At 40.6% G+C, this 14668-nt stretch overlaps 2 protein-coding genes across 2 annotated transcripts; both read right to left on the bottom strand.

Moving 5' to 3' along the window:
- Nucleotides 1-581: 581 nt before the first annotated feature.
- Nucleotides 582-6440, bottom strand: pigr (polymeric immunoglobulin receptor). Its single transcript, XM_053438433.1, has 8 exons — nt 6304-6440; nt 5329-5673; nt 5123-5204; nt 4330-4556; nt 2249-2339; nt 1097-1188; nt 898-947; nt 582-783 (listed from the first exon to the last, which is right to left on the bottom strand). Exons 1-8 carry the CDS (start codon nt 6350-6352, stop codon nt 700-702), a joined length of 1020 nt encoding a protein of 339 aa, XP_053294408.1. The 5' UTR covers nt 6353-6440; the 3' UTR covers nt 582-699.
- Nucleotides 6441-11025: 4585 nt separating this feature from the next.
- dad1 (defender against cell death 1) lies at nt 11026-13510 on the bottom strand. The gene is made up of 3 exons (XM_053437891.1): nt 13191-13510; nt 11779-11937; nt 11026-11243 (listed from the first exon to the last, which is right to left on the bottom strand). The coding sequence occupies exons 1-2, from the start codon at nt 13399-13401 to the stop codon at nt 11807-11809; spliced, it is 342 nt and encodes a 113-aa protein (XP_053293866.1). The 5' UTR covers nt 13402-13510; the 3' UTR covers nt 11026-11243; nt 11779-11806.
- Between the last annotated feature and the right edge of the window lie 1158 nt (nt 13511-14668).

The raw sequence follows: 14668 nt of genomic DNA, 5'->3' as shown, positions 1-14668 counted from the left end.
TGGAGTTGCATGTTGAAGCTGAAGACCGTCCACCTCACCCTCCCCTCCCAAACATGAAAGAGAACCTGTGGTAGCCTTCATATGTCATAAAAACTCAAAAGGTGTTTAGTTTGTCCACACTGGGCTATTGTAAAAAAAATCTGCCTACGTCGAGAGGACCTCCAGCCGATGTAACTATAAAGTATTTAAATATAAAGAGCTCATTTTAGGGTAAGAAATACATTTGTACAATTGAAACACACAAGTAAAAACGTCAATGGCCATATTGTATATCCAATGTCTACCAATAGATCCCTTTCACCTAAATCTTACACCTTGTAACATCTTCATTGATGTTTTCATCATGTATGACACCGCTTTTTAATCCTGAGATATTTGTTTCCTTTTTGTTTGTTTTTTTCATTTTAGAAACTTCTTCTGCTGTGTTCGCAAATGAGCTCATTCTGACATTTTCCAGAGTTTCAGGACATTATCTACATTTTAGTGTAGATCTGAAAACAAATATATATATGCTAAGATGTCCAGACTACACCAATTGTGTACAGAAAGTACTTTGCAGAAAACATCATAAATGTCTTTCAATATGCTGCTTTATGTAATATACAAATAAAGCATGTGTTCCTGCAGTGAAATAACAAATTACATTCAGTTACCGGAGCAAGAGTAGACACTTCAGAGACTCCATGAGTACAGACAAGCTCAGTGCATGAAAACCTCCTGGGAATCCTTGTTATGGTAAATGACAGAAGTATCATGCAGGTCACCTACATCCCTTGAATACTCCTGTGGGAGAAGAAAAGAAAAATGAGCGCTATAATCACCAGAGCAGATCCTTGATAATAGCCTTTTCAAACGGTGTGAAATAGAGTGATGACAGATCTTTTAATGGAGGCTTACATTACGCCTCGCTTTCATCTCTTTAGCTTGTCTCAGCACAGGATCCTGCTCTGGAAACACAGAGTGAGCATCTTTAAGCCACAAATAACGATGCAAATATACTTACTCAGGTATATTTAATGCATTCACAATATTTCATAGCCCAAAAAATGATTCCGCCTCGATTTATAATATGCAAAGAAATGAGAAGTTGCCTTACTGTGAAGTTTCCACATCTTTCTTGCCAATAGGGTCAATCCCACCACAAGAACCATCAGACAGGAACAAACCAGCAAAGACTTCAGGACGAAACTAAAACAGAAACAATTGAAATCACTCACTAATCACTATATAGGGAATTTGCAATTTAGGAGTGTCGTCCGCATGTTTGGCGCATTTATTTATACCCTCTATAGGACACTATGTGGACTCATCGTATCCCACAATGCATCAGGAAACGAAGTGCACAACCAATAGTCACCAACCGAGCAATATTTACTATCATGTATTGTGCTCACAGCATTGACAGGAGGAGAACACACCAGAGAGACAAGAGGAGGGAGCGCGTCTGAGCCGTCTCTCTCTCCCGTGATTCTACTCCTTCTTATTCTTTTCAAAAAACATCGGAGCTATCATGCGGATAAAGACATGAGGATCCCTAATATTTCTGATGACAATAGATCGTTTTTAATGAGCTGCACAAGACAAATTCATAAGTTGTGTTGGTAAAATATCTAATAAGAGCCGAGCAGCACATCACAGCACAAACTGCAGCTAATACGTTTATTTCTCCATTAAACATGGTCATTCAACTTTTTTTTTACCCAAAAGTATTACTACCAAAGTGTTAATTAAACATTTAAAATGTATTATGGGATTCTGCACTGGCTGATGTGTAATCCTGTGACAACCAGCGAAGAAAAATTGCACTAATTAGTTTCCGAAAGCATTTTACAATTTTGCCGTTGAGGTCACTTTATAGTCCTCATTGTAAAAGTCCACACAGTGAGTAGGGGAAGGTGAGCGAGTGGGTGATTTTGGACACAGCCGTAGTGATCTTTACAGCCAGTCCACTAAGAGCATCTACGGTTGATACTTTAACCGTCCTGACATTGTAACACAACGGCCGAGATGATGACGGATGGATATTACTCCGCAAGAACAGTACGATCATTATCTGTGCTTGGCGGAGCTGAACTTGGGTGAACTCCATCGTGATCGCAAGGAGAACCTTCCATAATGGTTAACAGCGTGAGCAGCGTCCCATCAAATACAGGAGGCATGGTAAAGGAGTGGCAATTTATGTGTAAATGCAGTCTGTAAATATTCAATGTGGGGGAAGTGGAATCATAAAGAAGTGCTTGACTCTTACCCTTGACCGTTCCAGGAGTCCTTGGAGATGGGTCTGGGTGGAGGCAGGAGGTCAGACTGACGCGCTGTGTGTGGGAGTGTTACAGATGTCGCTGCAGGGATAGAGATATTATACAAAAGCTGAAAAATGATGTACAATCATAGGCAGCAGCAGTACACACAGAGCTCTGCCATCAATATCCTTGATATGTGACTTGTAATAATCAATACAGCTAGCGACCTGAGAGCCTCAGTCGTATGTCACAAACACATATTGATCTTCAACGCTGGACGTGGCTATTTGTCATTTCAGCAGCTTGAAAATTGACATGGGGGGAAAAGGCCATAAGTCAGACAATTGTGCCTCCTTTCTTACCCACAATGCCCTGGTTTGTATAGAGCTCAGTGACATTTTGGAATTTCAAGAAGCGAGTCAGATCACAACGTAAATAACTCACAGTTCACTGATTTGTCTGGTTTTTATTCCCTATAGGCTCAGCAAATGTATCCCACACTGAAATATCACAGTGACAGCTTTGATCGTGAGATTTGGGCTTTGATAGACTTAGTGTTTTTAAAGCAGCAAGGATCAATGTGTTTCACAAGTTTCTGTTATAATGGTGAACTGTCCAATTTCAGATTAAACATGGCCAAAGTTTCAAATAACGAGGTGAATGTGTGTAAATGTAATCGCTGTGTGACAAAAGTTCAGGTTTCAGACTGCTTTGATGTGACAAGCTGATGTCAGCCTGTCACTGATTTCTTTATATTGCCCCCCCAAGAAGAGTCTACTTGAGCATTGTGGGCCTATAATGTATTCTTCCACTCAAATAAACTGTGCAGGGTTACTACCATTATTATAAGAAAGTAATGGGTGAAAAATCTGACAAAAGCAAAGTTGAAGGAAACCAGAGCTCCATCAGCTGTTTCAGTCAGAGGCTCATATGAGGGGCTGCATAACGGAATGTGTGAAAGAAGTACGGACTTTTCACCTCTCCTCTGTTGGTCAGTTGGTTTGTGTGTTTACACAAGATTACACAAAAACAACTGAATAGATTCCCACAGATATTGTTTGGGAGCCGGATCAGAGGATATATCCAGGTTTTTTATTCACTTTCTTTAATGCAAGAGGTGTTTTTCTAAATGTTATCAGTATTTTAAATTTGGTGCAGCTTGATTGAATATAAGGGGACAGTTGGGCCTAGGCAGAGCAGTGCGCCCGACTGAGTGCCACTGTAGTTTTAAACTGTGTAATGCGGAAAACTTCCATTGGAGTTCCAGGACAATAAATATAGAGCTGGAATCACAGTGAGTCAAATTTGCACGTGTGATGAGAAAGTCCATCCATCCATTATTCAGATCGCTTATCCTTTGACTGTTCACAAAGTGGAGCATTTAGAAGATATTTGTCGTCAATAAGCCATGGATTAGGAAGAACTTTAGTCAGGCTGTGTGCTAAAACTTCTGGCATTTCAACTTCATGGTGACAGTATGTCAGTGTTGTGTTTGCCTGTTCCTTTGCCCCCTAGTGTTACAAGTATATCAAATGCTTTTGATAACAATCCTGTCTTGTGCAGCTTCAACAAATAATCAAATGAGATGAAACACTAACTTGTCTAGATCAGAGATTCTCAAACTGGTGGTCCCAGCCCCTTTGAGGGGTTGCGAGAAAATTCCCAGGTGATCGTGAAGAAGAAAATAATAAAATATTTTCAAAATAGAATTACATGTTAAAGACTTGGAATTTTTTTAACATTGAATTGTTCCAAAAATTCTTTTTTCTCGCTGTTAAAATGTTTTTCGGGTAGTTTTTCTTCCCTCTTGTTGAATGTGATTTGTGAATTTGGGCTGTAGAAATACAATTTTATAGATAGATTGATTGATTGACTGACTACGGAGAAACACATATCGGCTTCTCCATCGAATCCCCCAGGGGCTGCATTACATGACCAGCCCATCGTCTGAATTGAGCGATGGGGGAAAATGAAAACTGTAATTATATTGATTTTACTGTTGGATCACGACCGCTAAAGGTTAAGAAAATACTGTTCTAGATTCCCGACAAATGCAGAGATTTGATGTGAAACACGTTTGTCAACCTACTAGTCGTGGGTCGTGGAGTGACCAGCACCTGCACAGCTATCTTCTGGTATCCTGAAGAACACCAGTACCAGCCGATGTCTCTCATCTGTAGATTCTTTAAGGTAACAGTGAAAGCCCTAGTTCTGTCATCGCTGATGGCCACTGAAGTGTCTTCGTAGCTCCCTGCAGAACCCGTCCCCAGACAGGAGCTCCAGTCTCCACTCCGACACCACTTCTTCTCACTCTCTCTGTTGGCAAACAGACACAGCAGAAGGGGGGACAGACTGTCCATCAGCGTCTGACTTGGATTGAAGATTTCTAACAAATAACCATGTTTAGTGAGTTTAGTTTATAAATGTGGTTTTCCTTGCAGATGCACTGTAAAAATGCTCAAGGTTGTTCAACCTAAAGAGTTATGTTCAATTACTGCCTTGAAAACACATGTAGACTCAACTTAAAGATAATTTTTGATTCGATGTGTTTCATGATCATTCATTGTTTGAACTTCATACTCTGAATTGAAAAAACTATTTTACATCATCCATTCATGAAACCTTGCTTTCTCTGACATACAACACTAACATTTAATCCCTCAACAAACATTTTCAAGATAAGATAACAAACTTAATTCAAACAATTTGCCTTTTCAAGTTGACCATGTTAACTTGTAATTTAGGAGGCAATTTAAGTTAAGTTTTCAAATTAAGTCAATGTAAATTGTTTCATTTAATATTTACATCATTACATATGGGCAAAACATCCATAAATCTGACTGAACTAAACTAAACTTGACATGAATGAGAAAATCAAACACCTGTATCTCTCGCTGTAGAGGCATTCAACTGAAACACTGCTCCCTTCTTCTCCTGTCAGAATGTTGTTCACTACTGACATACCTGCAAGAAAAAGATCAACTCACATCAACAGCCTGCATTTGTAATCCAACCATCTGAAGCACATGTTTTCTTTTTTCTCCAGGGTAATATTGATTTATGAGTTCAGAATATCACCACCACTCACCATGAACAACCTTGATGTAAGGGTAAGTGGCAGCATCTCGGCTCCATACACCACCTATTTCCACGCCGCAGATGTACCACCCAGAGTCCTGCTCCTTCAGGTTGTTCATGGTCACCGTGAAAACCAGCTGGACTGGGTCGTCGAAAATGCTCACTTTATCAACAGCAGGGTTGATGGCACGGGGGTCATCTGTTCGGGCTAAGCTGGTGCAGAAATCCCTCATGCTCCCCTTACACCAGTATTTCACGTAGCTGGCATACTGAGGGTCGTAATGGCACGGGACTGTGAGCGATCGACCCTCCAGGACTTCAAACTCTTCTGCTGTGGTAACCCCACAGAGGAGGGCTGAAGGAAAGTGGAGATGATTGAACAATGACCACAAGCTTGAACATCGGCCGTCTGAACAGAACAGTCGCTCAGTGTTTCTTATCTGTGACTGGGGAACAGTGAAATTGGCCTTGACCAACATTTAGTACAGTCTCTATGGTTTCACTTTCCACTGGAACAAATCACTTCCTACTTTTAAGTTCCCTCACCATACTTCTTATTCCAAAATGGGATTATCCCTCTTTAATACAGAATTTTTGAGGACAAATGGAAGAGGCTTTTGAAGAGTCGACAAAATAAACATCAAACATAGTTTAGCTTTGGGGCAAACAACACCGAAGCTCGGAAGATTGGAAAAAAAAACTGGCTCTTGCAGCAAACAGCAACTTTAAAACCCCTTCTACTTCGCCACTAACAAATGATAAATACAGGGGATGGATAAGGCTGTAAAGAGAAGTGAGGCATAGGAAACATATGTTGCCTTGTCGGACTAGGATTTGCCAAAAGCACAAAATAAAGTGAGGTGGCGGCTGAATAGACATTAATCCTCCTTAAAAATCTTTTTCATCAGTTACCAGCAGACAAAAATAAGCTGCAAATGATTATGAGCCACTACTAGAATCATATGACAGCAGTCATAGTAATTACCTGAGATCCATGGTAATAGGCTGACAGTGAGTGTGAAGAGTTGCGGCATGTTTCAGACACAGTGTGAGGTTTCCCCAAATCAGTTCTCCCCCTTTGTAAACACAGACTTAAGGTTCCGCAGTGACAACTTCCCATTGGTCATGTGGGCGTTAGTTGGATCCAGATGGTCTAGATATTAACCATGGAGTTGCCAGTTAGGTTTAAAAGGCGGGGGATGCTGTCAGGAAACATCTAAAAATGATTAGTGTATAAATAAAAAGAGTATCCCTGCTGGTTTGTTGGATCACCCTAATAAAACTGAATTTAGTGCAACAAAAATGCATGGAGAATGTAGACCTATATGCTGATGTCCTTTATATTCTTCTACATCCCAACAGGATTTGTTTACTTTCTCAGATGCACAAACCCCCAGATACTCAACATTTATTTGACCTTCTATCACAATATGAAAATGGACATATTTGCTGTCTTGGCAAATATTATCAGAAAATGGATACTGCTCATATCTGTTAAGTAACTATGAACCTACAGCCAGCAGCTGGTTAGCATAAAGGCTGGAGTCAAGGGGAAACAGTTAGCCGGGCTCTTTCCAAGGGTAATCCACCAGCACCACTATAGATCAACACCTGACACGTTTATGGGCAAAAACCACTTCTCATCACAGACGTGAGTGCCTCCTCAAAGTGAAGCCAAAGCGTCTTTATTGCCCCCTGGTGGCTGGCTGCAGTAGATGTAATAAAACCTGCCTCATCGATCCTCAAGGCCTCAAGGCCAATGTATGCTTCTCCGTTTTGACGGACACGGACAGATAGGACCGCCCTCTCCAACGTGGAACGCCCTCTCCGTGCCTCTCCGAGGCTCCTCGGAGAGCTTTTCGTGCAGCTCTCATTTTTCTAACTACACGTCGAAATGACGGACAGCCCACGGATAGCACTTGGCTGTGATTGGTCCGCTAACGCCAGCATTTCGGAATGGAAACTTCCTGTTCCATTCCCTACATCACAATAAACCAAAATCACAACTACGACTCTATGATTAATGTGACAAGTGTGTTAAGCCAGCGGCGTTGTCCGGCTGACGGTGGCTGGTTAGTGCACTTACAGCATGTGTGTACGGTCACATGAGGTTATAACGAACTTTGATAACGGAGCTAGCGGGCTAGCCACCATGCTAACTGCGGTGGGAACAGCGCACAAACCCGCTGACTTTAATCCCACGGCTCTCATGACACTGTTTCTCAAACACCGTCAGGTTAGAAGCAAACACTTGGTAGTAGCTAGTATCGGGTGTCCGTGCTGACTGTGTGTGGAAGCTGGGGGGAGCTGGCTGCCTCCGTGTAGCTTCAAGCTGTTGCAGCTGTTGAATTAGCAACGCAGTTTGGAAACAAGACCGGGGAACCGCTGCGTTAAGACACAATAACATCTTCCTTTCTGACTCTCATAGAAGCAGCACATAAGGAGTCCTTCCCCAAAATGTCAGACAATTCCTCCAAGGTTAAACATCCTTCTGCATTTATAACTCCTGTTTTTATGATCGTCGTGCTTGCCATCTTTTTCCTTGCCTATATTCTCCCAAGGAACAAAATCCTGAGAGCCTTCCCCCCACGGACGCAGATAATTCATTTGGCAGGCTACAATGAGGTTATTTGATTTTGATGCCTGAACATATTGGATTTGGTCCAGTCTTCATTTGTTGGATTAAGCTTCTATACACAGCCCCCACAGCCAGCGAATTAACAAACAATTATTCCAAGCCTCTCAATTTGCTCTGTGAAGGGTGTCAAGGATGTCCCAGAAGTCCCTTGCTTTTTAATGGGGCTACAAAGCCTTTTATGGTCGTCAGTTTCCTGGAAAAATATGGGCACAACCCAGAAATGAAACTGAACTTACATGACGGCTCAGGCCGATCTCAGAAACGAAACGAAACTTTCACAACACAGTCCAGCTTTGTGAAAGATCAGTTGACACATGTGTATGAATAGATTTCATTTTCTGTCAATTGAGGGATCAAAATAACAAAGATAATAGATAGACAGTCACAATTTCCCACTTGTCTCACAGAGGAAACAAGCGTAGACAAGAAAGAAATGACTCTCTATCGACAGTTTGGTGGAAATTAATACCCTTTTTTCCCCTAATCTGCCATTACTCAGAATTAATGTTAGTTAATGACATTTTCCTTCCAGTAGAAGAGAGCTAGAAAAGAAACATCACAATCTAATTGTGAGCAGTGAAAGAAAGTACATTTACTCATGTACTACTGTATTTCTAATTTTATGGTACTCTATACTTCACAAAATCACAATGTTATAGTTTCTTACACTGCCATTATGTGATGGATTTAGTTACTTTCTCATTGTGGAACCGTTCATCTTATCAGCTTCACACTTGACACAGTTGTTAAGGGCCCAGGGAAGTGCAGTGTTGAATCTGGTGGGATTTGGACACCAGAATGACTAAAGTGCTCTTTCACTGTGGAGACTGGGACTCATCAATGTAAATAATGTTTCTGATCATGACAACAGGCACGTTCCCAATTTTTCCAAACAATTTCTACTTTTGTGCACTGAGCCGAGCTTCACTGAACTTTAAATAAACCGGAGAACAGCTTTGTGTACAGTAGACGTGCTGCAGCTTCAGGGTTCTGCGGACTGAGTCCAGCAGTCCTGTCTTTATTTGAAGCAGGTCAATTACTTTTACAGTTTCAGAAAGAGACTTGCAACTGGCATTTACATAGGTTTAGCAAACAGCCCTTTCCAAACCAGCAGGTTTAGAACAGGCCCTGGTGTAGAGTTCTTAAAATGAGCTTGACTGTGCAGCACCTTCGCCAACCATAAGATTAAAATATATCAGGTATAAAATACAATATTCAAGATATATAGCAATATAATAACCACTCACAAGACATTAATGAGTCGCATAAATGTTCAAAATGTTATTGAACTCTTTGTAGAGAGCTCAAACTTCTCTTTGATAATCTTTAAGATTCTTTTAAGTCTTATACTACTCACAGAATCCCAGAATCACCTGTCCTACAACTTTAAGCTATCCTTTTTCAAAAGGAATGGTGCTAATGTCATCTCTTTAATGTGTGTAGAGCCCGGTATATAGACCAGCTCTTTAACTGCTAATAAATCAGCAGAGGAAGAGATTTTAGCTCTGACCTTTCCAGCAGAAACTTGGGCCGCCAGCTCGATTCAGACTATTTTTCATCTCCGCATGCGAAACGGTTTCATATCCAGTTGAAAATGGTCCTCAGATCTGTCAGAGCAAACTCGCTAAAACGAACCCCCGGGTCAGAGCATTCAGTGACAAATGTAAGTGAGCGATGGTAACACCTTTAGGTTTAAAGCAATTGAGCAGTAATGTGTTTGAGTCCATCTGAGAGGCGGATCCTCTCATTCCTCTGCAGGGTAATGTTCTTTTGGGCGTGCTGCGCGAGGGGAAGGTGTCTGCTCCCAATACTTTCACGAAGCATTGAACTGTCATCTTCAGCATAAGCAACAGTGCAATCTGTAAGTTCAGAAAGAGTTCTCCAAGGTATAGACAGTAACTCAGGAAATAGATCCGTAAAACAGACAGTTTAAAAGCACAGTAATATATTAGATATAGTGCATCAAATATTTAGATAATCGTGTAGAGATAAGCCTATTTTCTTATATTAGTGGATCATGCCATTGATACATTAACCTGCAAGCAGGAATTTAACGTTGTAGCTAGTACAGATGTAGTTGAGCCCTTCTGTAAGGTTTTTGTTTTACTGTTTGTTGTCTGTTAGTCAGCAGGATTATGCAGAAAAAACTACTGAAACTACCCCCCCCACACACACACACACCAGTCAGTGCAGGGCCCAGAATTCTCCCGGCCTTTCGACACCCCTGATCTTTTATGCTAGCTTGTATTTCAGCTTGTTTACATGTTTAAACCATGTTATATTTATTTGAAAGATTTAGTGATTAACAGTGCTTGATAAAAGTTACAAAATATATTGTCAACAAATAAAATGGAGCGCATTGTTAAAGGTCAACCTACCCAACAAAAATCAAACTCTGCCAAGGCCCAATAGGCCTCTTGAATTGACAATTACATTCTCTCAATTTGGGGGTAGAAAGGTTTGATCCCCAGCTCTTCTAGTCTTCATGGACAAGTGGGCGTGTGAATAGTGTGATAGAAAAAGCGCATTGTATATTGGTGCTGAATAAATGTGTGAATTTGTCTTGTACTGTGAAGCACTGTGTGTTGTCAGTAGAATACAGTCTGTTACCATTTATTATTAGTGTTCTCGAGTCACTATATGTTTTTATTTCATAAGGCACAAAATATCTTGTGACACACATGCATGAAATTCTAATAAACTACTTACAAAAATGTTCTTGTTTATCTACTGGGTCTGGAGTCCTTTTACAATTTGTAGACAGTTGAATGTTTAATATTTAGTTGTTTGCAATAAGCAGATCTTCATGTAAACTCATAGCTTCCCCAACAGTGATGGAAAAAAGCTGTTGTATAAATGACGCTGTAATATAACAACAGCATAACAAAGGGAGGATATGCAGATGAAACTTGTACAGCACTGTGTGGCGACATGGTCTTAATAGAAGGATGCTTGTTGACAAGCAAAAGAACAATCATCTTATTTGTTTTGAGATTCTGATAAGAGTTTAATATTTGTAAAATAAAGTACTTTTAGACAACTTGAAAGGAAAAACACGTAAATTCGCTATTCACCACATGTCTGTTGTTTTTATTTCGTCACCTCAGTGCAAAAAGGGAATGCTTTACAAATTTGTACATTTAAAAAAAAAAGAGAGAGATCAACCAGTTTATCAGTAAAAAAATTGTACTGTATCACATGTGACAAGATGCAACTGATTCAGTGTTGACGGTGGAATGCGGCATCATGTCTTGACGGGGAGATTTGTCATCTTCTCTTGTCGTGATCTTCGGGGGGAAAGAAAAGGGCAGAAGAGGTGGAAGGGTTAGTAACATGGAGGTTATGAAACAAGAAAATAGAGTGTGACCTTTCCTCCACTGTCTGCTCGTCTAAAATGTAATAACGCTGTTTTCTAGCACAGCAAAAGCAATATGTGGTATCCTACCTGGATCTACCCTGAATAGCAAGAGTCTGCTTTATCACACACTCTATCTGGAGCTGTTCCACTGAGAAATAAGTGATGACCTGGCAAGGACGGCTAATGTGACTAAGAGCACCCAAAGGACAAGGGCATGTCTTATTTTCCAAGCATATATCTTTATAAAAGCCCTTTTACTGTCCATTGAGAGACTGTGTGCCATATCCACAGGAGGGTTGGCTCTTGTCCCTGTAAACTCTTATACTCAAAGATACCGACTCTACTTCAAACCGATCGTAAATTCATCTACTATACAGTGGCAATGGTGTTGAACAAAATATAAACGCTAATAAATCCAACTTTACTAACTCTTAAAATGAGAGATGTTTGTGTAATCTACACACCTTCTGGGAGGGGACTAATTAGTTAGTTTCAACCGATGAAGTTCATCACAACCAGGTGGAGGACAGTGTGAGCGAACAGGAAGTCAGCAAAGGCCCTCTCTGGAGAGATGGACAGGAAGTCTCCCTTGTTCTGTGGGTTGATCTGGATACGAAGACACACTGGAGAGAGAGAGGGAGAAAAGACATGGAGGATTTAGCTTGTTTTGTGCACCACAGAATAACACAAAAGCAATAGGACTATAACTTATTCCATAATTAAGAACATTTTCAATTGATAGCTTAGCAAATATTTATCAGACCTTATCAGAAAAGACTTGTGATGATGACTGAATCATTCTTTTTTTAGCCGTATTGTTTCTCCAGACTAAATCCTCTCCCACAGCGGAGTAACGAAGTGAACGTGTAACAAATAGGAGGGTAATGATTTTGAGACTAAATGACACAAATATCCACAATCTCTCCTCGTGACAGGTCGATTGGGGGGGGGGGGGGGGGGGGGGGGGGGGGGGGGATACCACAACCGGCTGCCTCCTGAGTTCTTTATGCCATCTTCATTGTTCTATTTGGAGGTAGGGTACGCTTTATGTTTTCTTTTATATTGTCTCATGACTATTTTCGAACCAATCATCATCCGGTGATTAAACAATGAAGAGTTGGAAGATTTTGGTTAATATCTCGCCGCCCCAAAAAAGAAACAGTGGCTCATTAATCTAAATCTATCAGTGAAACTGTCAATTTTATGAGAATTTTAAATATGTTACTGTAACGCATTTTTCTTTCAAAGCTGAAAAATCCAGCCCTGAAACCTTTAAAGGAGCGTTATCAATAAATGCATATTTGACATCACTAAATTTCACCATGCAGGGAAGCTGAGACAAATAGTTACTGACTAATTATCATGCTGCTTAATGCAATGATCTGTATCATCATATCAGCCAAAGGGCCTAAAGTCACCCAGTCGAATGTTTTATGTTTTAGAAGTTGTCAATGAACTCTGAGTCACAGGGTCTCCACTCTCCTGCACTGTGGGAACACATACAACTCTGAAACCTAATGAGAGTTATTGAGTTACCTGTCTATTAGATAGTACTTGAAATACGAACACTTTAATGCAACGATCCTGCAGTAAACCCAGCTACACTGAAGGCTGGAATGTGCAGCACATTTTTAAATCATTGGAATCAGCTTCGTGGTCATGTGGAGGCTGAGCTGTGTGCATTGCAGGACATGTTATAAATGGTTTGGGATTCATTCAAACGGACCCTCAGTCTACTTTTATATAGCTTTTGATCAAGCTACATTAGCTTGTTAGCTAGCATGTGTCTGTGCTGGTCGCTGAAGGAGCACTGACCCCGTGGCTCAGTGAGACCTTCTTGTGACAGTAACAACACTTCATCGTGGAGAAGACTCACCTGCGAGGATGAAGGAGCCAACACACGAGATGAATCCGGACAGAAAGCTGTTGAAGGGGAAGGTACCGACCAGCAGACAGTAGAGGAACTGCATTGCTCCCGTCAGCAGGATGTAGAGCAGATAGGCGTCCACCACCTTCAGCTTGTTGACCGTCGAGGAGCCGTACTCCTCCAGGAACCGGCCGACCACCGAGATCACGGAGTTAGACATGTTTCTTGGGTTGGAGGCTAAGTGTGCAGCTAGCAGCGGTTAGCACAGCTCCTCTTCCTCAGTCCAATGAGTGACGTGTCCTCGGGAACCGGAAGCCGCCACGGTGTTACAGGAAATGGTGTCCGAGTAGCAAAAAGGCCCGTGTTGAACGAGGGATAGTGCGCACCGCCCTCCCAAAACTATTGACAGAGAGATATGCTAAAAGTAAACAGATGTTACACTCTGTCAGTTTTATCACATGCATCCATGTTATGTAATTTACTTACAACTATGAAAAATGCAATGTACAACTATATATTACAGTTCAATAGTGTAACATATAACAGAGTTCACAATACAGCTATACAATTTAAATACAGACAATAGATAAACAAAATAAAATAATAATAGTAAAGGAGATGTTAAACCCAAAGTTAGTCTTGATTATCACAAATTTTCTGACAGACAGCAAGTTCAAATCCTGGCTATTATCTGCATTTGAACAAATTACTCAAACATAAAAAAAGTGATTATTTACACATTTCAAACGTTTATCTGTCATCAAAAGCAAGTTGTTCTTGCTAACCTTGGTGTAGATCTACTTGGATTTAGTGGTTAGCCAGGAAAGTATAAATAACACTTGCTTCAATATCAGTACATTTCACATTATTTTTTTTACAGGATAAGCCAGCCTGTGTCATTATTGCTTTCCATGGAGTTATTGTCAGTTATCTGAATTAATATTCTTGAAGGAGCACGTAGTCTTTTTTAAATGTTCTCATGGATGTTGGTATATTTAACTAAGAGTCCTTGGATAATGCCTATGAGTTTCCGTCATGAAGAAAACATTTGGGCCAAAGTCACCTTATGATAGTACATTAAAACTGTATATGGTTTATATGCAATTGGAAAGTACATTTTGTGAATCTCTCTTTGCTGTCTAGTAACACAAGCACACTGAACACATTTATTCAGCCTAGAGAGAACCTACATATAAATTGAGGCAGTGCGCCTAGTCCTGCCGTTACTAATACTTTGTTCCTTTGAGGTAATCCCATTCTCTTTGGTACAGTTGTATTGAATAAATTGCTCCATGAACAGTGGCATATCCGTGCATCACTGCTATCATGGACTTATTCACCATCTTGAATGTGTCTCAAGTAGAATTGAAGGCAAAGACACGTTTTTCCTTTGGTTTATCACAGTTTATTCAGGCACAGCATCAGTCACACTGTAACTGATGCTGGGAACACAGTCTTTGAGTTCTTCCCTATCCATAGACACCAGG

The sequence above is a fragment of the Pleuronectes platessa genome, chromosome 13 (assembly GCF_947347685.1).
Source record: "Pleuronectes platessa chromosome 13, fPlePla1.1, whole genome shotgun sequence".
Taxonomy (NCBI): domain Eukaryota; kingdom Metazoa; phylum Chordata; class Actinopteri; order Pleuronectiformes; family Pleuronectidae; genus Pleuronectes; species Pleuronectes platessa.
The sequence above is the reverse complement of the archived record's forward strand: the minus strand, read 5'-3'. Positions and strand labels throughout refer to the sequence as shown.